General features: G+C 46.3%; 1 protein-coding gene and 1 pseudogene across 1 annotated transcript; one reads left to right on the top strand and one right to left on the bottom strand.

Moving 5' to 3' along the window:
* LOC135897540 (HEAT repeat-containing protein 5B-like) overlaps positions 1–24,651 on the top strand; it is a 389,157-nt pseudogene that overhangs the window by 329,829 nt on the left and 34,677 nt on the right.
* Positions 1,413–23,928, bottom strand: LOC135897544 (protein-cysteine N-palmitoyltransferase HHAT-like). The gene is made up of 12 exons (XM_065426188.2): positions 23,683–23,928; positions 20,580–20,662; positions 19,639–19,721; positions 17,052–17,162; positions 14,049–14,243; positions 10,899–11,135; positions 9,737–9,852; positions 8,414–8,620; positions 6,571–6,606; positions 5,546–5,747; positions 3,578–3,719; positions 1,413–2,053 (listed from the first exon to the last, which is right to left on the bottom strand). Exons 1-12 carry the CDS (start codon positions 23,739–23,741, stop codon positions 1,929–1,931), a joined length of 1,596 nt encoding a protein of 531 aa, XP_065282260.1. The 5' UTR covers positions 23,742–23,928; the 3' UTR covers positions 1,413–1,928.

Raw genomic sequence — 24,651 nt, 5'->3', positions numbered from 1 at the left:
TAGTATTTCGAGGGCTCAAGCAAAAGCAGTTAATTTTTTATTGTTATTTACATGACATATTTACCCACTTTTACGAGAAACGTGAACTTTTGCTGCCGTCCCTTATAGTTATTAGGTTTACAGTCTAAATGACTGACGAATGAAGCATGTGTAGTAGCATGTGTGGGTTTATTGACCGGTTGCCTTCACCCCAAAAGATCACGTTCTCGTGACGCCTGCGGCAGAAAAGGATGTTCCACATCCGCCGCCAACGTCTGTGAGTGGTGGCACTGGCTAAGACTCCCAGAGTTCTACTAGGAAACATAAATACCCAAGAAGGTAGATGGGAAAACGGCTCCGTGGTAGCTCAATTGGTAGAGTATCGCACGCGAAATGCGAAGGTTGTGGGATCGTTCCCCACCTGCGGCAAGTTGTTTTTTTCGTCCACTTTCATTTCCATTAATTTATCGTTTTTTCATTTCATTTATTAAGCACAAGTAATTTCCTCTATGTTGTCCGTGATGTCAGTGTTTGTTGGCTTCTTATGACATGACTAATCAAAATCGGGCCCCTCGGTTAATGCCTTTTCTTCAATGAGTGAAGGGGACCGACAAGAGCTCCACCAGATGTTGGCCGACGAATTGAACTGGCGTTGCTGTGAGTTTGGCCACTTCGGAAGTTGTTGCCAGCAAATGCGTTGGGGACGATTTCTTGAAGTTTTGCCGACCATGTGCGTCATCTCAGATATTCAACAAAAACAATGAAGCGTTACGATCCCCAGAGCATCCAGACACTAGCGTCGCGACATTGTGCTACCACGGTCTTGTGCGTAAGGTATTCCTACTCTACATACCGCCATTCCTGCAAGCGCTCACATCGAGCGAGTTTTCAGTGCCGCTGTTGGTATCTTTAGAAAAAAAAAATAAAGAGGGAACACGAGTGATGGAAATTTAAATACAAAACAATTGTTTAAGCAAGGTGGGGAAGGGGTGAATAGCTACAATGGCGCACTGAAAGAGCCAAGCCAGCTCGTTTTATATATTTACTGCATCCGTGCAATATTAGTAAACGTTGGCTGGGAAGTAACGTAAATGTAGTCGATTATTTTTTAGGAATTACCCAGGTATTTTAGTGGGGCAGTAACTGGTAAGTTTAATTAATTACATTTTTGATTGAAATAATCGTAGTTCTAATCGGTGCCACTTTTTTTTCTGTAACGTGAACAAGTCTGATTTGGACACCGGGTGTGAGAAGGCTTCAGATTCACGCTCGGTTTCAGAAGGCGGTTACCTTCGTGAACAAGTACTTTCGCACAATAATTTTTTTTCTTTACCTGGCGCGGTTGACTTAACAATGCTGCACTTAATTCTTGCTCCTAAAGTGAGCGCATCATAGAGGGGAAAATAAAAAAAAAACCTTAAGCGATCCAACTTCCGAGTCTTTTATTTACATTCGTCTGTTCCCCAGCTATACAGACGCGCACATTTCTGTCCTTAACCATGCGGCGAAATGCGCTGAAGGTTCCCCTTCACTTGCACGACTCTTGTAGTCAGGGTAAGCTGGTTGTACAGAGGAAACAAGGAAAGAAAGAAGGAAGGAAAGAAAAAAGGAAAGGAAAAAGGAAAGAAGCAAAGAAAGAAGGAAGGAAAGAAGGAAGGGAGGAAGAAAAGAAAGAATGAAGGAACGAAGGAAAGAATGAAGGAAAGAACGAAGAAAGGAATGAAGGAACGAGGGAACAAAGAAGGAAAGGAAGGTGGGAACGAAGAAAATAAACATTGGGAAACAAAGGATTCACCTAGAGGTTCTTGCTTCGTCAGTCCTTTCACATCACACGTAAGCGCCTTGAATAATGTCCCAACACGCGTGTAAAATTGAAGTTCCAGTCCACTGCGAGCACGGTCGCCATGCCTCGTTTGTGAAAGCTGCCCGAGGTAGTCTATCCGTGCCCCTCAAACGACTAGTGGCTCTGCGACTTTTGGAGCAGCCGACGCTGCCTCCGACTCCATGATGTCCTGTGACGCGTAGGCTCCGAAGTAAAGGGACACCAGCACCGGAACCAGGGGCATCGGAAATCCTGCGAAAATGAGCGAAATAACAGTCGAACGCTTTTATAACGAGGTGCTTAAGGCCTGCCAAATAATTCGTTATACAGGTAGCTTCGTTGTATAGGTCGCGCACCGCGCCACTCACTGTCGAACCGGGACGGAATTATTCCTTTGTTATACAGGTGATTTCGTTGTAGAGGCATTAAATTATACAATAAACAGAGGGACACGGCACTGGGAAATAGTAGGGAGGTGCGGTTTCTTGTTGATGGTGTAATCAGGCGTGAAAAAGGGTCAAAGCTTGAATTAGGCGGACGGGGTGAATCCAAGAAAATATCGCAGGGCTGCCACAGCCTCCGTAATATTAGTCATGCGTCCTGAGATAAAATAAAGGTTAAAAATTATATCGGCGAAGTATGGGCAGTCTTCGTTGAACGCATATCTGTGATATATGTAATATATGAGATATATCTAATATCTGTAATTGACTGCATATGTGGGATGAGTGTTGCAAATTATAGGGTGGGGCAATAAGGTTTGAGGGTAAAGATTAACGGGAATTTTTTTTAGCAGCCTGCAGTTTGCAAATGACACAGTCCTGTTCGACAACGCTGTAGACAACTTATTATAGACGATTGAGTACCTGAAATGGTAAGATCTTATTGGTAAATGCGAAGATTAATATGCTGAAAACTTAAGGTAATTCTTAGCTGCCTGCCGAAAAGAATAATACCTTATGATTGGTACTCAGCGTCTAAGGAGGACATTGAAATTGGGTTAGAACTTCTTAGGAAAAGAGAGAAACGGTACAGAGAGGAACGCGAGTTAAGAAAAATGCAACTTGACCTTGAAAGAAAACGTTTGGAGTTGTCTCAAGGAAGTGAAGGGGCTCTGGGACGATCAAGTGAGGCAGTGTGTGAGGCAGGCTGTGCGGCAGGCTGCCTCACACAAGTGCTCACACAAGGCAGGCTGTGTGGCAAGTGAGGCAGGCTGTGTATGAGCGTGCCGTTGCCAGCACGCTCGCACACAGAAAAGGACGCCATTTTTAAATCCCACTTGCCAGCATTGAGGCGTTATTCTCGGCCAAAATGCAAGTTTTGAACGCGTTTTTTTTTTACTGTGCCATCTGTTGAACAAAAGAGAACTAAACAAAGTTCGTTAGGGTAGCTTGACTGCGGCAGTGACCAAGCGCTTGTTGCAGCGTGGACGAGCCCAGCTCGTCTTCGGTGGGAGTGGTACAAACCGTGCGGACGAGGTCAGCTCGTCTATGGTAGGTCAAGGGTTAAAAGCAAAGCTTATGCGTACTCCAATGTTTTGGGGGAATGCGCCATCACTAAAGGAAATCAAACGAATGTGGTCAGCTGGCGGCAGGCATTAGGAACGTAATCATGCGAATACACGCAACGCTAGTGGACACGTGTAGTGTCCGCGTCACTACATCACCTGGTCAGACTCGAGCACTCTAGCAAACCTCGCACATTCCCTTCAAGTACTTCAGTACTAGAATAACGCGACACTTAAATCAAGCACCAGATGTTAAATGTAAGGCTTACCGAGAATGACCCTTCTCAGGAACAGGGTTGTGATCTCCATGTCTACCAAATAAAACATGCAGGCCGATATGGTAAGTAGATAGTGGGGCGATCCGAGGATGGCCTTGACAATTCTTCTTCGCTCGGGGTTCAGGTATTTGGCCTGCAGTAAGGCAAGTAGTTAGTGTGCATAAATAATCCCACGTAGTGCCCATATGCTATGAGCTGATAGCCTCATTTTGTGCAAATATGGTTATCGATATTAACTTCGTAAGGGCCCTGCGGAAACCTGCGTGTAAGGCTGAAACGCACCTTTCAGTCAGAAAAAACGGAGACTGAAACAAAGGTGAAGTTATACTCCCGGACAACTTTTTCGTGGCAGTGAGGACAAAACTAGTACGGAGGCAAAGTGCGCACAAATAATATCGCTACTGAATCTACTTCCACATTTTTCAATTGCGTTAGTTTAACCTCGGGGAGAGCTAACGTAAGCATCTCATTTACCAATTAAAAAGAACACCAAATAAAGATCAAACAAAGCAAACTAAGGCTATACACACCAGTGCAGGTGAACTTATTTCTATTCTTTTCTCTTCCGCGTTCCGGCATATGCGAGGCTGTCACCCTCGGAAGCTATACGCTGAAGGCACGTAAAGCGTTGTCAAACTCTGTTGAACCAATCGGCGCAGTGACACGTGTGCAACGGCTCTGCCCCTGTAAGTTTTCCTTCGTTTCCGCGGAAAATTGTGAGGATTATACTACGTAGCACGTGCGCTAGAGAAGGAACGGGAATTAGCTGTACCCGCCGTGGTTGCTCAGTGGCTATGGTGTTGGGCTGCTGAGCACGAGGTCGCGGGATTGAATCCCGGCCACGGCGGCCGCATTTCGATGGGGGCGAAAACACCAGTGTACTTAGATTTAGGTGCACGTTAAAGAACCCCAGGTGGTCCAAAATTTCCGGAGTCCCCCACCACGGCGTGCCTCATAATCAGAAAATGGTTTTGGTGCGTAAAACCCCATAATTTATTTTTTTTAACTAGCTGTCGTTCTAACAAGCTTGTTTCCCGTCTTCTAAAGGCTGAGGCTAAACAGTGCACTTGCTTGAAACAGACATGGACGTTAAGGACAGAATGACGACTTATCTGCCCTCGTTCGCGTCATCTGTTCGGCGCTAGTGACAACGTCCAGTCGCAGTCGGGAAGACCGACCCGGTTTAATTGGTAATCTTACATATGATGACCACCATACCGCTCCGTCGCGAAGCTTCTTGCCTCTGGCAGGCCCTCATCACCCGTAGAATAACTTTGCTTAACGCATGTGTTCACTATTCTTTAAATACACATTGGCAGTCATCATAGAGTACGATGATGAATTCCTCTTGCACTTTCATTAAATCTCATCGAGAACACGAATTTACTTTAGTTAAACTATCTAAATTTATCTTTTGGGGGGTTTGAACGCATTGGACACGTCGCGTTTCAATATTGGATTCCAGGTGCGCTTCCAGGACGAATTTTTCTTCAACTGCGAAACTTTTCTTTCGAGGAACCCTTATGGGTTTCCTTTGTATAGCACTTAGCTACGTTTGCGTGGATGTCTCATTTTCCCTTTATTAAAGACTCCATATTGCAGAAACATCACGGTGAGAAACTGCGGACCGCGAGGTCACGGGCAAGCTATCTATACGTTGCAACAAACGACCGAAGCTTCACACAGAGGGGTTCGCAAAACCACCCCAAGAATCGTGCATTGGTGCGAGCTTCTACCGGCCGAAGCAAGCACGCCGGACCCCGTCCACCAGGTACAGGGTCAAATGTTGGGCCGACTTTTCTACATAGAGAAAAAGCGACGCGGACGGTTTCACGGCGAGTTTGCCTGCGAAAACCCGTGGCTGCGAAGGACGCAGTGCTCACAACTGGTTTCTGTCCTTCCTCGATCGAACCGCCCTTGCTGCTTACTTAATTTCAAACTGCGCGGTGGCTTACGCACCTCGAAGCCTTTGGCGCAGTCCAGCCGTTTGATATGAGCCATCGCCACTTCGACCGCTACGCCGATGGTGCTGAGCGACGCCCAGAAGGTGACCGCGGTGGTCATGGAGTGCCAGATCCAGACGAACGTGAAGGCCACAGCGATGGCCAGCAGCCGCATGTGCACCTTCCTTTCGGTGCCTACTATGGGCAGGTATACGTACCTGCGGGTGAAGCGGGTGTTTGTTTGTTTAGAGTTTTACACTACTATATATATATATAATCTTTCTTTCCTATTGACGTAAATATTACAATGTGTGTACAGTTTCGCACATGGTTCGAATACTGCAATGTCTTTTTTTTTATATTACTGTCATGGCGTGGTACAGGCGGTGCTCCATCGCTCTTTGACCATGGAACCAGCTCTGTAACTTACACCATGTACATGTATATATTTGTTATTGCTACAACTTCATTGATTGATTGATTGATTGATTGATTGATTGATTGATTGATTGATTGATTGATTGATTGATTGATTGATTGATTGATTGATTGATTGATTGATTGATTGATTGATCAACTGACCGACCGACCCACCCCGCCCGGTCGATGGGTCGGTGGGTCGGTCTATCGGTCAGTCGGTCGGTCGATCGATCGATTTATTTATCAAACGAAACGGATAGTGTCGGAGTGTCGTATGACTGGCATGCACTGTGAACTACCACGACGGCACTAATACGCCGCAATGCATGTTCACACGCCTACACGCATTCGAGCGCGACAGTGGAACCACGCAGGTTGCAAATCAGTATTACGGATCACGTAGTTTATGGTACGTTACTTGGACTAGTGGGTGAGGCGTTGTTTCAGTTTATGGCGCCATTTTTTTAGGCGATCGGCGACGCCACCTTGTTGCGCCCTTCGTCAAAAGCCCGCGCCTTAAAACAAAACGAGCTGCCAATCGGGCTGCCAATCGTCACCATGCATGCACAATCCAGCTGCGGGATTTAAATCAGCTAAAAGCCTCAGTAAGCGTCGTCTTACTTCTTTATCCACAGGTGGAGGCCATGGTCAAAATACCTGAAACGGAGCGCCAAAAGAACATGTGATCATCGTCAAAAAATATTACAAAGCCCTGACTGCATATGTATACGCGCTATATGCACAGGATATCCCAGCTATAGATTGTCCCAAGTCCTAAGAAATCGAAGCCTTCACTCTGAATGAAACTAACTGCTAAAACCTCGTTATAATGAAGTTCAAGGAGGAGCCAGAATTGCTTCGTTATATCCATTACTTCATTGTAGCCATTACTGCGTTTACTGAAATATAAACCTCTCCGGATTTCATGAGGAATTTCACTTCGTTATTATTTACTCATACTGTTGACCTGTCGGCCGTTACAGGGTGGGTCAAAAGCAGCACTTCAACAATTAGAACAATACATCAATATTCCAATATTACATATAGCACAAAAAAGCAGGTCAATAGTAGTATTTCGGCAATTAGTACAGTACATGAATAGGCGAAAATAAGCGAACAAAAAAAATACATAAACGAAATATGCCGCACATATTCCGATCAATAATACAAGACTATAAATGTAGTGTTAACAAACGAGCTCATACACACTCCCCCCACCGAAAAAGAAAGGCGGTGAGCACGTATGCGTGCGTGCATCTTTCAATGTAGTTTTATGTTTTTCTCAAATTGTTGTGCACTGGTGCTTTCTCGCGTTAACACCGGTAGTTACTTTCATTCTTTAATGGTTCTTGGGAAAAAGGAAAATGCGTAAGCGTTAGTGTGCCTCTGAGGTATTTGAAAAGTATTATATTTGCTTTTCCGTAGCGTTCTACCTTATCGTGCTATCAAATACTGTTCACTATTGATGTTGAATGTGTTTTTAGTGAGAAGAAAAAAGAACTCTAACCTAGCTATGCGCATGCGTTCAGCGAGCGTAGGCAAGTTCAGCAAACTGAGCATTTCGGAAGCAGAATCTGTGCGAGAGTATCGTGATAGAATAAACTTGGCTGCTCGATGTTGAACTCTATCCAGTCTCTCAATTAACCCCGACTGATAAGGGTCTCAGATTATGCTGGCATATTCTAGCGTGGGCCGAACGTACGTTAAATAAGCTCTTAGTTTTACTGACTGTGAGGCCAACTGCAATTTCCGTCGCAAAAACCAAAACTTCTTTACCGTAGTTTCGCATATTTTTATAACATAGTTTGACCAGCTTCAATTCGCGGATACATGTATGCCTAAGTACTTCAGCACGCCAACCGTGGAAAGCACCGAAGAATTCACTGTGTAATTGAAATATCCATTATTTCGTTATACCCGTTTCGTTATGACGAGGTTTGGCGTACACGCTATTAGAAACTTCCTCAATGAGTCGTTAGTGTGTGCTGAGGGTGGAAGGGAGGGTCAGGGAGGGGAGGAAACAGATGGCTTTCAACGCAAAATACTTTTAACCATCATTTTCTACTTTGATATATTCAACCTATTAACCCCGAAATAACGATAATACATATAGTTTTGAAAAATTAATTTGTCAGTCTAAACTTATTTCGTATTTTATTTTCTTTGGTGTCTATTTAAACGTCCAGTTATGTAAACCCTGTTAGACAATTGCTTATCGTTCTCACCCTTGCCGCTGATCTACGCTTGCTACTCCTGGAACCTGTGAGCAAAGCGCGAAGCCAGCACCTGCACCACTTTCGCGAGAAAGAAAGAAAGAAAGAAAGAAAGAAAGAAAGAAAGAAAGAAAGAAAGAAAGAAAGAAAGAAAGAAAGAAAGAAAGAAAGAAAGAAAGAAAGAAAGAAAGAAAGAAAGAAAGAAAGAAAGAAAGAAAGAAAGAAAGAAAGAAAGAAAGATCAGGACCTACCTCCAGAAGTGCGAACACAGGTGGCCCCTAGTGACGCATTTGGGAGGTGCCGGAAGGTTGTGGCCTTCGATTCTGGCACAACCGCCAGACACGCCGTACTGTATGAGATACTTCGAGTAGAACATGATGTTCAGGATGGCGCCGTATCCCAGCAGGCTCGTGTTGTCCAGTTCCGATACCAGGTAAGGCGCCTTGGTTAACGCGGCGCTGCGTGGCACGACAGTACCAGATACAGGTGGAGGGCAGGTCATCCAGGGTAAATCGAATAGGTGCATGTGCTGAAACTAATTCGTTAGCTTGTTCCAGGCAACGCGTCTCACAATTCGATAGGCTTCTGTGAGTATCAGTTTTTCTTTTTTCTTCGAAGTGAAGTCGGGGGAGCGAATAGCAATGGTGCATGTCGAATAACATGCGCCCACCAGTGCCGCAAGAAGTGCAGTCGCATGCTCCGAGTATAGCGTTTCAATGGCTGAGCACTGTACGTAGAAGATACGTGTGCATGAGGATTGTAAGAACGCTGCGCAGGCTATTATTTAGACTCCCGAAGTGCTTCTATTCAATACCAAAAGGCACGTATTCCAAATGAGCGGCACTTGCGGCATCCTGCACCGTATATAGCAATAAGGACTTTTAGATTATCCGCTATTCCAGCAAATGGGAATGGTTTGGGCGGATTGCCGGATGGGCGGGGCGTAAATGTGAGCGGCCGGAGCGGTGCAGCCGCCTCGTGGCTATAAAGCTCAACCAGACAAACAGTGCTAACATTGCAGTAACCTCCTATATTCTGCTATGCTGCTGGTGCAAATTTACTGAAACGGCGTAATTTTGAACACGATCACGCCGCTGTCGAAAATTTACACCAGCAGCTAAGCAGAGTATAGTAATTTGCTCTGTGTTTGTATGGTTCAGTTTTGCACCACCAGCTGGCGCCACCAATCTGGCCGCTCAAGTTTACGCCCCCGCTCATCCGGCAAACCGCCCGCGCTTGCCGGAATATTGGACGCACTAAAATTTGCTAATACAAAGTGCTAGCATTTCCCTACTAAGCCTCCCGCTTGGTTAACTTCAATTTTGCTATATCTGCGCCCATGGGGGCTGGTCTAAATAATCTGGAGAGAGTTCCGCGAAGTGCTCCTTGCGACGTCAGGCGGTTAGCGCAAGCGTTCGGAGCCACCGTCCTTACGGAAGACGTGCACCTAGGCCACTTGCCTGCTGGCAATGCGCACTCATCACGTGTAGTAGTTATAGGCGCACAAACACTCCACGGTTAACTCCCTCTTGCCTACGTTGTTTGTTTGCCTGCGCTGTCCATCATTTCCTTACCTGTAAAAGTAATGGCACAGGAGGTCCATCAACAGAAAGTGAGCACCAGAACGCAGAAGCCCGGCGACGAGCATCGCGAGCTCTCGAACTGTTAGCGGCGGCTTCGGTTTCTCCATCTGCGTATGGTCGCGACAGAACAGTGTGAACGATAGTCAAAGTTTGTCATAACGAAACGGGATACAACGAAATTGCGGATGTAAGACAGTAAGTGAAATTCCCCTTGAAATCCTCATAGATATTCATGTTGCAGCTAGTACATGCAATAAAGAATAAAACGAAGATCAATGGTTATAGCTAAGCAATTTCGACTCCCCATGCAATTTTGTTATAACGGTGTTTTGCTTTGTGTGAATCAAAGAGCCCTAGCAGTGTGTGTGAAGTGAATTCAATGCTTCAGTTTACATAATATTTGTCTAATTTGTTGAGAATTCAGAAGGCGGCACTACTGCCATGCCATCAAGCTGTCGAAAACTCACGTGTACAGTGAAAAACATTCTATGTCTACCCTAGCTACACATAGAAGAACGGAAAGCGTGATTTTCAAGCATGACCTTCCGGTACACTATGACATCGCCCAGCTCCCTGTTGCTATACGATATCAGGTCACCGAATGCGAAGTACACTTGTAGAACAAACTATCCTTTCAGGCTATGGAGACTAATCCACAGTTCCGCCTGAGGCTCTTCAGGCCCAATAGAATCACGTTCGCCTTAACGCGGTCGGGTTCGGCTGTCTCACTCTCTTGTTGTTATGTTATTTTTACATTGCCGCATCATTGTTGTTTCATACTGTAGTGGTACCAGATGGGCATACTCTTTTTCTAACGCATAGATGCCCAAAACCAATCTTATCGTTTCAGCCCGACTACTCATTCGACCTGCAGGCGCCCACGAAAAATACGTACAGACGTCAATCCATGACCAGGCAAGCATTACGTGGGAACTCTGCAGAGTAAACATCTGCAGGCAAACCTCGGTATAACGAAGCGCGATATAACGAAGTAAGTGAAATTCCCCTTGAAATCCCCATAGCGACTCACGGACTCGAAGCGCAATACGTGCACTATGAATCCCCCTTCGACTTCGTCATGACTAAGTTTTACGGTGTTTCCTCGAGCAAACTGCTGGTTCGCAGCTGTAAAGGTAAAAGAAAGCCATCTCACCGAGGCAGCGAAGTCACTGTAGTTTTGCACGGGCCCAAGGAAGAGCGGAGGCAAGTACACTGCGTATGCCAGCGTCTTGCAGTAGTCGGCCAAGAAGTTACGCCCTCCCTGGGCAGTGGATTCATCAGGAGGCCGCCGAATCGTGTCCATGCAGAAGCTGAAGCACCGCAGCACCGTCCAGTAGAAGGCCACGGCGGTGATGTAGTAGGCATGTTCACCGTTCCTTTCGTACACAATCTGAAGACGGCCAAAGGGAAACGTGGTTACTCATACCGCCATTGTCATCTTTATCTGAACCGAATCCTTTAGGGCACAGAGTACCTTCCCCGTTCTTTTGCCGACCCCGCCACGTACCTTACTCTTGAAGGTTTATTAACTGCGTCATTTCTTCTGTCAGCTCTTGATACACTTCCCTAGCGGCGTCAGAGTCATTCGCTATATCTCGACGGAGCACCGGGAGAAATGTACGCACATCGCCCCCGGCTACAGATCCATGCCTTCCTCTAAATGCAACAGTAAACTTCTTGTGGAACTTAAGCGGTTCGTGTGATCAGCTGTTAAAGCCGGTTTGCGTGTGGTTACACAAAAGATCGGGCAGCTCTACGGAGGAAAACGCATCGGAGCTGCCGCCTGTCTTTAAATTAAGCCATTCAGTTGTGTGAAAACTTGAATCTTGAATCCTGCTGTTTGTAGCTGAATTACTAATCTCCGTGTCAGGTAATCCTCAGAGCCCAAAATTCTGCACTGACAACGTCTCCCGATTCTGGGATGTCACTAATCTGCGCACTTTGCCTTCAAGTTTGAAAAATCATTCAGATGAACGCAAAAAAAAATTAATCATATATGGTTTCACGTGCCAAACCCACAATCTGATTGTGAGGCACGTCCTCGTGGGGGACTCTCGATTAATTTTGACCATCTGGGGTTCTTTAACGTACACCCTATGCACGGTACACGGGCGTTTTTTGCAATTAACCCCCGTCGAAATGCGGCCGCTGTGGCCGATATTTTATCCCGCGACCTCGTGCTTAGCCGCCAAACGCCAAAGCCACTAAGCAACCACGGTGGGAGGATAAATGCAGCAAGACGTAAAAAAAAAAAAAGGAATCACGTGCTAGACTTAAAGTTGACAGGTGAGGCGGAGGGTGTATCAAGAGCCAAGTGAATGAAGCATAAATGCCCTCAAAATTTTCCCATGACTGATTAATTCAATTAATGAACGACGATTGATTGATTGATTGATTGATTGATTGATTGATTGATTGATTGATTGATTGATTGATTGATTGATTGATTGATTGATTGATTGATTTACGCTGACCTGATTCCTGGATATAAATTCTGGCTCGTGGTTCAAAGAGCACATGATATGCTTAGAAATTATCGCATGCATACTATGTGTTCGGCTTCCGTTGTGCATCGGTACCTCAGAAGACACAGCACCGGGCTCAGTCAAGCGTAACATATTGAAAGTAATTGCTGATTCCCAACATGGTTCAAGAAAATTTGATATTTCCTCGTTGTCCTTGCCGTTATCCTGAGTTTCGCTTCAATTTCTGCTTTGTGGCGTCTACCAGTTATTCAGATTCATTCACAAGGCTTGCCGTGACCCTGACAAGATGGTGTTGGGATGGGAGCAATAGCCATTTCTATGGTTACTGAAAAGCGGAGTGATATAATGTTCGTCCTTGCAGACCCCTTTAACCAGTGTCAAACGGTGAGAAACATTTCAAGGTTTGGCTGTATTGCATAACGAGACCGAAAAATATACGGGGAACGCTCAGTAAGACCCAAGGTCACCGTGTCCCGATTTTTCGGTCTCTAACACTTTTGGTCAATTTCTCTAGTTATCATATAATCTTTTATTATATGTCAATCAAGACGAATAAATAGAACGCCCCAACTCTGCAACCATGCTAATAATAATACTTTATCGCACAAGACTGGATGAAGACGATGCCACTAATCGATGGAGTGATGCTGCGTAATAGCAACCGATGTGGTGAAGTTGGAGGCCAGCGCAATAATTAGTCACAAGGAAACTTTGCGACAAAATGGCATATAATGAAAGAATTAATATAAAGAACTAAACGAAATTACCGTTAAAATCCCCATAGAAGTTCTTAGTACAGCACATGCAATAATATTATCAAGAAGTAACTGATATAACGAAGTAATTCTGGCTCCCCATTATACTTTTGAGAAGGCTTTACTGTTTTTTAAACTACGAACATCTCATCGTTAATTGCTAACGTTGCCTGCACCTTAAAAGGTACGTCATCTATCAAGTTCCCTTGCTTCGAAAAGCCCCTTGACCACATTCTTTCTGTAGAAGGACATGCAAAGATTAAACGTTGACCAGGGCTCAAGAAAACGTGATATTTGCGGTTGCTAAGTTGCAGAAGTCGTGCTGTAACAGCGGGGAGAGACAACGTCATCGCAGCTATACGACAGCCTAAACGGCACGTTAAATCTGATTCAATATTAGTCGTGCTTCTTGCATTTACCTGCAGCTCGACGGACATAGTGTTAAAGAAGCAGCTACAAACGGATAGAGGAGTTGTGCCGCCCCACTTCCGATGGCCACTTCATTTGACTTGCTTATAAATGGTAAAAGATTTTAAAAACATATAAATTCTTCCAAGCATATTTAGCGCCAACAAACAAGGACGGAAGGGAGACGACACCACAATGCGCTAACTTCAACAACTCGATTTTCAGGAAATACACCTATATAAACCATGCACAGTGGCGCCACCTTATCCAAATCTTACTCATCCAAAAAAGCCGTCTCTTTATCTAACAAGTCGACTGAAGGGCACTAACACACGTGTCGCTTTCAGTTTACCAACACGCACAACAAATGACAATGCTGAAATTCTTCCAATAGATAATTTCTAAATAAAACAAGAATATTACACTATTGCACGCGCATGAACGAGACACTCAAATGCACACGTGGGGTCAATATTTCTCACATAAAGCCGGGCCCGAAGTATCGCTTGCTCATTAAACAGACCCAGACGGTTCTCCTCACTCACTTGTTTCTAGAGCCGTTCCGACAGGCCCCCCGAAATCTTCCGATTGCCCCGTGTTGACGGTGACCCACCTCGGTGTTATGCTGTCCCGACCAGAGACCGGTACACTCACCTCGAAGAAGTCGAGCTTGAACACGTCGTAGTGTGTCACCATGGCCATGGCCACCACGTAGCACAGCGCGGGAACGCCGATCCAGGATAGGGCGAAGAACACTCCGTGTTCCAAGACGAAGAGAGTGGCGCTGTGCCAGCCAAACTTGAGGGACATGAAGGCCAGCGAGTAGGTCACGTGGTACCCGGGAACCAGCTGCGCATCGCGTGCCACGGGGGCGTAAACTTCGTGCACTCGTTGCGCGAGAACCGTGGCTCGGACCAATCGTGTCAACGGACGCTCATCACGTCAAGAGATTCATCTGCGTGCCAGCCAATGGGAGAGACCAAGAGCAAGTGGGCGGTGACGCAGCCAGAAATTTCTTTCTATTCTTTTTTTTTCTTGAGGGGGAGGGAGGGTGAGGAGGGGCTGTGCAGGCCGCGTACTAATAGAGAAATCCTGTGCCAGTGGCTCCCCGTGGGCGAGACGAGGCCAACGATCAAAATATTCACTTATAACGGACAAATACGGCTAAGAAAAAAATGTTACAGATCCAACGCAGGGGTGGCATTTCATGGTGCGTTTTGCTTAACAGCATGCTCGGACTCGTCGAAGTGTTTCACTCGCTCTGGTGGTGAGCCCGGTGTTGCGGTTTCGATTCCTGTTTGCGGCGACCACGTTCCAACGCGGATGGAATTCAAAATCGAATATCAACCTACCTTCGTGTTCACGTTAAAGAGCTCAAAATAGTCATTCCTACTGCTGCAAAGGATCTGCTTATAGGTATAGCCATCTGCACTACAAGCCCTGCAAACGTACCGGCGACTGGCTTTGTTTTCTATGCATTTTCGCAATGGGACAGCAAACGCTTGCCTAAATATCCTCGCGGCGACAAATAGGCGCCTCCGAGTGCATCGTTCCTTTACTAAACCGTGTCACTGTCTTTGGCTCTTTCTCTCATATTTGTTGTCAGGGGAGTAGGTGACCTCAATCGCACACGCATACTTCTCTCTCTTGTCAACGCCAGATAGCTCTCTGAGACGCACATCCTCCCACGCGAGATCCTTGTGGCGACCAGAGGTTCAAACGATTTGGTCGGTGGTGGCGCCGGTGTTCTCGGCACGAATTCTGGGTGTTCTAACCACTAACGTTGCGTGTCACCGTCTCCCCTTCCTTTTCTTCACGTCATCTCCAGTACCTCATCTGAAGTAGCAAGCCCTATATGTAGCAGGGCCGACATCTTTAGCTTCCATTAAGCTCTTTCTCTCCCATATATCACCGCGAGCGTCGAAGAACGAAGTTCAACACATTGGTGAGGAAGATGGAAGGCTCTGGCTATCGCGTTGCACATTCGTATAGCGGGATGTGAACTTGTGGCGAGGCTGGCAGAATAATTCGCAGCGAACTTGCGAAAGCGCGCTACGAACGTTGCAAAACCGAGGCAAAGAAACAAGTACAACGAAACTCGGCGCTCATCAACATGTTCGACGCCGTGTTCCTTGTACTTGTTTCTTTACCTCGGTCCTGTAGTTCTCGTAGGGCGACTTTACAAGTTGAACATTAAATCAGCGTCGCTGCGCAAGAAACTGCGGCACTTCATCTCATGCCTTGTCGGCCCTCTCGACTATAAGGTTTATTCTTAAGCCATACTACGACAGACTGCTAAAGCTGGTTTTCGTTCCACGCAACCGACATGCTTCGTTTCTCATTGACATGAACCCTTATATGCGCATAACATAACTCAGTATAACATAGAGATGGAGAGACAGAGAGAGAGAAACAGAAGAGAGGAAAGGCAGGGAGGTGAATAAGACACGCGTTCGGTTTGCTACCCTGCACTGGGGGAAGGGGATATAGGGATGAGGATAGAGTGGAGAGAGAGGGGGGGGGGTGGAAAGAGAGGGGGAGGGAGATAAAGCACACAGTTTCGCGGATATTTGAAAGCACGCACTGAGTCTATAAACGGTTGCCAAGGCCGGTCGACTTGAGGCACTGCAATAGTGCTTTGGTGGCTTTCTGTGCCACTGACGCGTACGCCCATGGTCCGAGGACCTTCATTTACGAAAGTGGTCTAGAGTCCGGCCGGTTCGATGCTGTCCGGCGAGGTTCACGCTCGACGTCGCACCGAGGACAGAGACACAAAATGTGTTCATTATTTTCTATTGTTCCACTAGAGGCGCACATGGGCGTATCCCCCAATCGGATGCGGAAGGAGTAGGCCTCGTTTGTCAAAGGTTAATGATTTCTCAATTACCTCTTGTTAACAGGAACTTAATAAAGTACTGTTTTGAGCACGTTCCTCAGCGATCTGTTGATTGTCCCTGCTCGGACCCATCGAAAAGCGCTGTAAGAACAGCGAGTAGCCTGAGTCGCCTAAGCCGTGTACAATGTTATTTATTTATTTATTTTTATTTTTTTATTCATTTATTTATTTACTAGTTTATTTATTTTTAGTCTATTTATTTATTAAGATGATGTTCCCAAGCTCTGAATATCCCCGGCTTCTTCACAGCATTAATTGTTGAATGAATAAAGGATGATGATTGGTGAAGTGAAATATTTAGCAGTTCTCAACCACCCGTTGGGCAGTCACTTGCAAGCTGTGTGTCAAGCCGTGTAACAAGCTATGCGGCGCGATGGGCGCTGAGCGTCTCGTTTCAGCTAGTTGAACCTGCCCTAGTACACGCCTTACGCGTGGACGTACACAAGAACTTCACCGAATTTCCGCAAGGTGGTCCCCGACCTCGGCGTCGCTGTTTCGGAAAGCTTTATTTTTTTTATTTTTTTTTGTCGAATGAATACATGGCTCTGCGCAAGCGTGGACTTTACTGTGAGGCACTTTTGTTACAGGAGAAATAAAAAAAATAAAGTCGAGCCGTTTTCTTGGGACGCTCCACTATTCGAATCTAGTTTCGCTTTACTTCTAAGCATACGGAAAACTGCCTGCTTCTTGACCAATCCCCCATAGTAGGTATGCGCCACTGTTTAGGATACAAGACAAGACAAAAAAGCCACAGTACTCACAGACGGCACCAGGTGGGCGAGTGCCCTACCGATGACAGACTGCAGCAGAAGCCAGGGCCAGGCTGTGACGAGGAAGTGCCTTCCCTCCCTCCACTCCCGGTCAGTGAGGTCCTGCAGCGGCGGTAACAGTGTTTGCCTGAGCTCATTGGTTGAACACACCAAGGATAAAGGCTTCCTTCAGGAAGCGCTGACATGAAGAAAAGGTTCATCCATTCAGTTCGTCCTGTTCATCCTTCTTCCCTTCCCTTCTGTTCGTCCAGCGGTGTGCCGTCCTCTCTTCTGCCCATGCCAGTGCTTTCTGCTGGAAGCCGTTTTTACACGCGCACACAGCCTCTGTCCAGAAACCACACAACGGGTTCATGAGGGACGCTGTACTGGAAGGTTCCGGATAAATTTTGACCTCCTGGGCTTCTTATTCAAACCCGTTACAGGCCAATGATTCCTGTGGTAATCAATGTATCGGGAAAAGGAAATAACTAAACTATTATGAGAAATACGAGTGTCAGCGCGGCTTATTACGTAACTTGTTGACTTAGCGACGCAGACATAAATGTGCTTCTCTCTGACATTTCACAAAGTCCCACGCGTCGCGTAACCGTGAGGTTAGGCCTGTGTGCTGTGTACCTGGAGCCTGCTTGCTCCCTATTACGCATCGCCTGCTTTGGGCGGCACGAGAATGGTCTTCAAATAATGTTTAGCTAATTTGACGCCATTGTGAATTTGAATTCGGAATTCTGAAGAACCACACGCTGTTTACGTACTCCTTGAGTTGTTGGCAGTTCATGAGCAATTTACTTCGATTCACTGCCAAGAACTACAGCTATAGCTTTTTATTTTTCGTTATTTCTTCCTTTCCTTTTGTCGTTCGAATGCACGTAATATTAAAAATGTTTACGTCATTGCGAAAATCGGACTGGAAAGACTTCAAAGGACACCAAAGCGCAAAACCTTCGCAATACAGAAAAAGCCACTCTTACCGTGAAGAGACGGTTAGTGAGCCAGAAAAGGAGCGAAATCGAAGGACAGGTGGCGGCACCGTCTTCACGTTCCCGCACCACATCGCCGTGATGTCACGGATTCTGATGGCCGGTCCGTGCGAGCCTATAGTCAGACTTTTTATCGGCAACTACGGACTACATTTTATTTCAATAGAGCCATATATGCTGAACTTATGCAAGTTTCAAGAACGTTTGCTGTGCCACAACGGCTAATTTAAAAAAAAACGATTTGTTATAAATCCATGACATCTTAATGACGCGCTAGCGCTGTAGTTCCGGCGGCGCACAATTCAAAACATTTTTGGACCTTCAAGCTCTTTTCTAATAAGAAGATAGAATCAAGAGAGACCTGCTGCGGCGAAATTAGTGTAAATACATTTTTGGAAGAATACTTTATCACTCCAAACTGGTATGTCTCTCATCTATGTCTCTCATCCAAACTGGTATGTCTCTCATCTCAGAAAGAAGACACAAAACTCATCTATGCAAATGAGTTTTGAGTCTTCTTTCTTTTTTCGCCTCAGTGCTCCCTTCAGTTGATAGTCGGCGTTCGTGTTGTCCACTTCTCTACTCTTGTGTCCTGTCTGCACACCTCACCTCTCTTTTTTGCATTATGACCCCGTTTGGGGCGTATCTTGTCCCACAACAATAATCATCAGCTGTCTTGCCCGCCTATCCTTTCTTTAACGCTGCGAGCCCGGTACTTCAAAGTCACAAACGGCGTGCGCGTTATCAGCGTGACATAGCACTCTCGACAGGAAACTAGCGATCGTAGCGTTTTCAAGAAAGGAAGCTCAAGCAAAGGCAGATGACGATTATTGTTGTGGGACAAGTATACACCCCAAAGGGTGCAACTGTTTCAACAGCGTTCAGTGAATGGCCCGATCAACCAACCTTTCTTCAGGACACCGATTTGACCTCAGCTAAGCAAGCACGAAATCCCTCTTCCCTTGCAAAGGAGAAAACCGTATACACCGCAAAGCAAGTTCTGTCCCGTGATGTGCATACGTTTATTTGTATTCGATATTTCAGTGTAGAGCGCTCTTTCAAATGTTCACCTATAGAGGCACGAGCTGACTTTCGCAGAGTTGTCGCCTGCTGCAATTCTTTCAACGAAGCTTTTTTTTTTCCTTCTTTCCCAATATTAACGATAGCGCCTCGGTGCCGCCAGCCGGTACACTGTAAAATAATTTACACCCTAAAAATGAAAAAGTGTGTAAATGTGTCTATACCTCACACCTTAGGGTGTTGTCTATATAACGGACACCCTAAGAGTGTGAGTTATAGACACATTTACACCCTTTTCACTTTTTAGGGTGTAAATTATTTTACTGTGTAGCCCGTGCACGTGGTAGCAGCTAAAGAGCCGCGCCTCGAGAGAACCGCAGCGCAGAATGATTAGTTTCAGGGCGTGCGCCGTCTCGTTGGTGTTTAAACGCCCCTAGTAGGGTTGCTTTAAACTTGTGCACGACTTCCGAGGCTCCAGATCAAGCACGTATACACTGCCCCGATGATCACCCTAAAATAATACCCCCCACTCTTCCTCTCCCCTCACTTTTCGTAGTGGAAATCGCAGAAGGCCGTCTCACCCAGTATCTTGTGACGCCGTAGTACGGGCTCCGGATGAGCGTGCCACCCACGACATGGCTCAGCTTCTGCGGGAGGCTCGTGTCTGGAAGGTCAACGGGAAAAAAACGTGAGGGGAAGAGAGTGCTCGCAAGTCCATATATATATATATATATATGTTTAGCGCTGTTAAATTTCGAAACATGAATTACCACCAGCTCGCCCAAGTTTCTCTTCTAGTGGCGAATGGGGCGAGAACGACACGAGAACATCCGGGCATCGTTAAAACGAGTTCATCCGGGGCAACCAGTCAAAACTTAGGAAAATGCTGTCTCTTGCCCACAACCCCTTATACAGGACTGCATTACATATGCTAGTTACAGCCCAAACATGTTACAAAAGAAATATTACTTCAGATTTCTAATGTTCGTTCACAATGTCACTCAAGCTGTAACTTTTTGTGCGCTGAAGTTTAATTTGTCATTCCCAATAGTGACGTTCAAAAGGCAAATACAGTGCACCATGCACTTGGTTGTCATCTTGTGGCGCTGAGACAGAATGACATGTGCTTTTTCAACGCCAGCGGTCCGTGAGTTCCGCGGCGCGGGTTTTGTGGCGCCTCGAGAGATGGCGCCACGCTGCGTGACTAGGCGTGACCGGCGTGCCGCGGTTGGTTGTGAGATGGTTCTGAGTAATCTTCGTAATTTCTCTAACCATGCAATCTGCTTTGCTGGTAGCCATTTCATGCTTACATCTGCTCTCGATTACGGGAGAGCCAGCATTTTGTGTCCATCGAATGTCGCTTGCATCATCGCAAAGCCCAGGTGTCACTGTAATTCCCGTTTGATGAATTCTGTGCATTGGCAGTTACGCGACAGCTACAACAACGAACAATATTAACAATAACACTGACAATTTACATGCGACCGAGACTCGTGCGTCAACTTGTAAATCTTGAACTTACTGACTTCGCTGGTGGCGAAATGCACCATTGCGTACGCGACCACGGCAATCCAGACGAACAAGTGCAGATAGTGGGTCGCGCACCTGTAAGTTGAAAAGGAGAACTTGAATTGCCCGTTTACTATAACTATCCTACAGCTACAGTTTACTATCCGTTTACTATAGCTGCCCAAAGACCAGGCTGCTCAAAACAATACTAGCTGCCCTAAATGCAGCACACATAACAATGTCGTTCTCTTTCTTTATAAAATGCTCATTCTGCTTACGTGCGTCGCATTTAGGACAGAACCCTTCAAGTTCACGGTTTTATCGTTATTCTTGTTTTGTGGCTGCATCGTGCTGTCGCAGACTTCATAGAACGGCAGTGCGAAAACTAGCTTATTGTGGACGCACTCGGGCGGGGGGCGTCCGGAGGTTTAAAGGTAAAACAGTGCTGCACAATTTGTGACAGGAGTTGCCTGGTCTCTTTCAACTGACAACAGCGTATTTTATACCGAACACACCTCTCGCGTGGTCCCAGTGATAAGAAGACGCGCTGCAACTTCTGATTGGACGAGGTGCTGCCTTGTTGACTTCTGATTAGACGAGACACATGCTGTCCCATAATGCGCGATGCATTACCAAACGAGCGCGATGATGCGCTTTCGGTACCTCGTGAGGTGGCCACACGCTCTTGACTTTCGGCGATCTCCATGGAAAGCCCAGTTGGCGATCAGCAGCTGCACTGCAGCATCCGAGCTAGACACCGCTACCTCCCAGTCCGAAGTGTTAAGTTGGAGTTCCGCCCGAGGCTTTAGCTGGAGACAGCCGCTCAGTATATGTGCAATGTCCGCTTCATGGGCGTCGCAGTTGTAGCATTTTGGTGAGATGCAGCCCGTGTATATTAGTGAATACTTGTAATGAAGATCCTTGGACCCTGGCCGTTCGCGTCGATGGCACAGAAGGCCACAAAAGCGCTCTTGAAATACCTCAAGTCGACAGGTCTTGGGAACCGTGTGTAGACTAGGTGCGAACCTTCCATTGTGCTCTCTCTCTCTCTCTCTTCTTCCCATACCTCCTTCCCCCACTGCGGGGTAGCAAACCGGACGTGCATCTGGTTAACCTACCTGCCCTTCCTGTCTTCTAATTCTCTCTCCCTCTCTTCTCTCTGTAAGGGTTGGGAAATTAGCCAGTCTGCAGCTGTATCCGCGTGACCCGTTGCAGTTTATCTTGGCAGGAGAAAGAGCCAAGTAATTCAAAGAACTATAACATCTGACGAAAATAAATTTGTTGTTCTTTCCTCTTCCTTGATACTTCGTCTCCGAAACATCGCCCCGACAGCTGCAGATGGACCCGCTCACAGCTCAGATGCTCTTGCTCTGCTAATGCATAAACGTGGATCCCATATTCGCAGTGGGAATGGGTTTACGCGAAGCTTTCACTGGTGTACGCTAAGGAGGCTGTTCTCGTTTAGCGTCAGTTCGCGAGCATAGAGGTCACGACTATGTTGGACGCATTCTCACGGGACAGCGCCTCGCTCAACATAAACTTAATTGCGGTGCTCGAACATGTGAGTCGCACGCATGAAGAAGGAGGAATGACGATGATGGAATGACCACGGCGGTATGACGACGATGGTTTTTAGTGACGTCACCTTCGGTCGTCCTCGTGACATCACTGCGTCGACGTCTCACAGTGTCCCTTCGCATGAACTGCTGTTTGCACCTCGGCTTAGACTGTGAACGGTGTAGCACATAAACATAAACATTGGATCGAATTAAAAGTGAGACCAGTATGGCGCATAAACATAAACATTGCCTGCGATTACATGTTGCATAGGTGACGATCGGCTTAGACTGTGAACGGTGCAGCGCATAAACATAAACATTGGATCGCATTAGAGTTGTGACCGGTACGGTGCATAAACATAAACGTTCCGTGTGATTACATGTTGCATAGATGACGATAAAGCCAACTGTGCGCATCGCCTTTAGTTTTATGGTATTTAAGTTACCGCTTCAAAGCTTAGGTTCCGTACAAATTCGCGTAAGGGCCGTACTTTTTCTTTTACAAGTTTGACGAGGTTCGCCTTTTAAACGGGACCGAACCTTTTGGTCGAAATGGTACCGGCCCAGCGGGCGACTTTTGCACGCCCCGGCTTTCGCCATCTATTAGCGGCATGCGGAAGTACGCAGCGCGCGAAGATTCGCCGGAGCACGCGCGCGGAATCAGGCCACCAAACGCAATTGCTTCTTCGTTAGAAATTCTTTTTCAAATTTTGGACTGCCACGTTGGGGGTGAGGCTCTTACACGAGCCTATGCGGTATTCCGACGTATATGTTGAATCTGCACAATGTTTATTATAGGAAATCTGAGAGGACGGCCAAGTCAGGATGTTGACCTTCTACGCAGCGTCGGGGAAGGGGAGTAAAAAAAGAGAGAGATAGCGGAACGTGCTGGTGATGAGGACAACAATAGCTTTATGATTGAACTTTAGCAGCGAGGACTCTTCGAAGTCCCAAATAAGGACCCCTATTTTGCAAGAATTTGATGGCAGCTTTGAGACCATCACGCCGACGACAAGAGTTCGGCCAAGGTCCCAATAGAACACTGGGGCTGGGGGGGGAGGGGGCGGGGTCACGAGGAAATGCACAGAATAATGTCTCCAACAACGCGACGAAGCTGGTATTATTGTGTCTCGTCATCAAGCATAAAGTGGTAACGTCAAAGACTGGGTTAGTTTATTCTGCATGATTCACGGTGTAGCAGCGCTGCACTAGACGAGGACATTAACCGAAGAGTCGACAAGAGCAAGCGCTATCCTTGCCTGTTATTTTCCTTGCTAAGAATGCAGCCAAACATAACGTTGCACATACGTGGCTTATTTGTTTCACTGCCTTTTTTTAGTCCAATTTCTTTTTCTATTAGATATGACGAGCAAAGTACGGGCTTCCTTAGGGCAAAGCTTGGGGAAATTAAACCGAATGCTAGATTTATTGTTAACTTCAGAAAAAATAATGGTAAATGTGCTGAAATTAAGCGCAGCACTGATTTCTAATAAAATTATCGTGCAAAAAAGACGTGCAGCAGTGCAAGCGCGCTTTCGCTAAACGTAATCACCTAACCTTTGCATCGGAGAGAGTTCCTGGTGTCCAGAGTTCCTCGCACATTGTTCTTCGGCCATCACGCAAGTGTTCCGACACGAAAAATCACTCAAGAAACCTGTCAAGTCACCAACTTGTTGCGTCTATACTTCCTCGCGGAAACCGATCACTTGTCGAGCATTAGAACACTACGCCCCAGGGTGCTGCGAAGGCGATGAGAAGCTTGATTGTGTCAGAGAACTGTGCAGCTGTTAGCATGGCAGTCATTTCGAGAGAATTAATCTAATGTGCCGAGTGGGGCTTTTGTTGCGTTTTTGCTCGACACGTCATCAAACTCTTGAAGCTACGACGGCCAGCTGTCCGCGTCCGTAAAGGTTAAAAAGCGATGGAAAATGTCTACAAAGACGAAAATAAAAAGACGCGTGGCAGCAGATCGACGATGCCGGCATTTTGCATCCCCGGCGAGCCGTCTGTGAACAGATGCATGTGGTTGCTTGAATGCAGAAAATAGTAATTTTAACTAAAACGCAAGGAGTACAGCAAATGTACGAATTTTTATGATAGTTTGTTGAGAAAGCGATGCCCAGCACATTTTACTTTCTTTGTTTCAATTTTTTTTCCTTCTTTCGGCAAGGCGCAGCAAACAGAAGCCATGCATGCCATTTCCCAGTTGTTGAACGCGACGTCGGCACATATACTCCAGCACTAAAATGTCGAGGAATGGTAACCCGAAAAAGGTCGCGTGAGCCTAAGAAGCATCCCTCCTGTGCTGGAAAAGCAGCAAGAGCAACTTTTGTTTCCATTGCCCGAATATTCCTCCGCCTGTCTAGGGACTCGACTTATTGTGTCAAACTCAGCGGGAACGAGAAGAATGGGGGTTAACCGAGGAGCCTGATTTTTATTAATCGTATCATGAGAAGCCGACAAAGGCATCAAGGAAAACATATGGGAAATTACTTCTACTTACTCGTTAAATAAAGAAATTATAAA

The sequence above is a fragment of the Dermacentor albipictus genome, chromosome 7 (genome assembly GCF_038994185.2).
Source record: "Dermacentor albipictus isolate Rhodes 1998 colony chromosome 7, USDA_Dalb.pri_finalv2, whole genome shotgun sequence".
In the NCBI taxonomy this organism is placed as follows: Eukaryota; Metazoa; Arthropoda; class Arachnida; order Ixodida; family Ixodidae; genus Dermacentor; species Dermacentor albipictus.
Note: the sequence above shows the minus strand (reverse complement) of the source record. Positions and strands in the feature narration are given on the sequence as shown.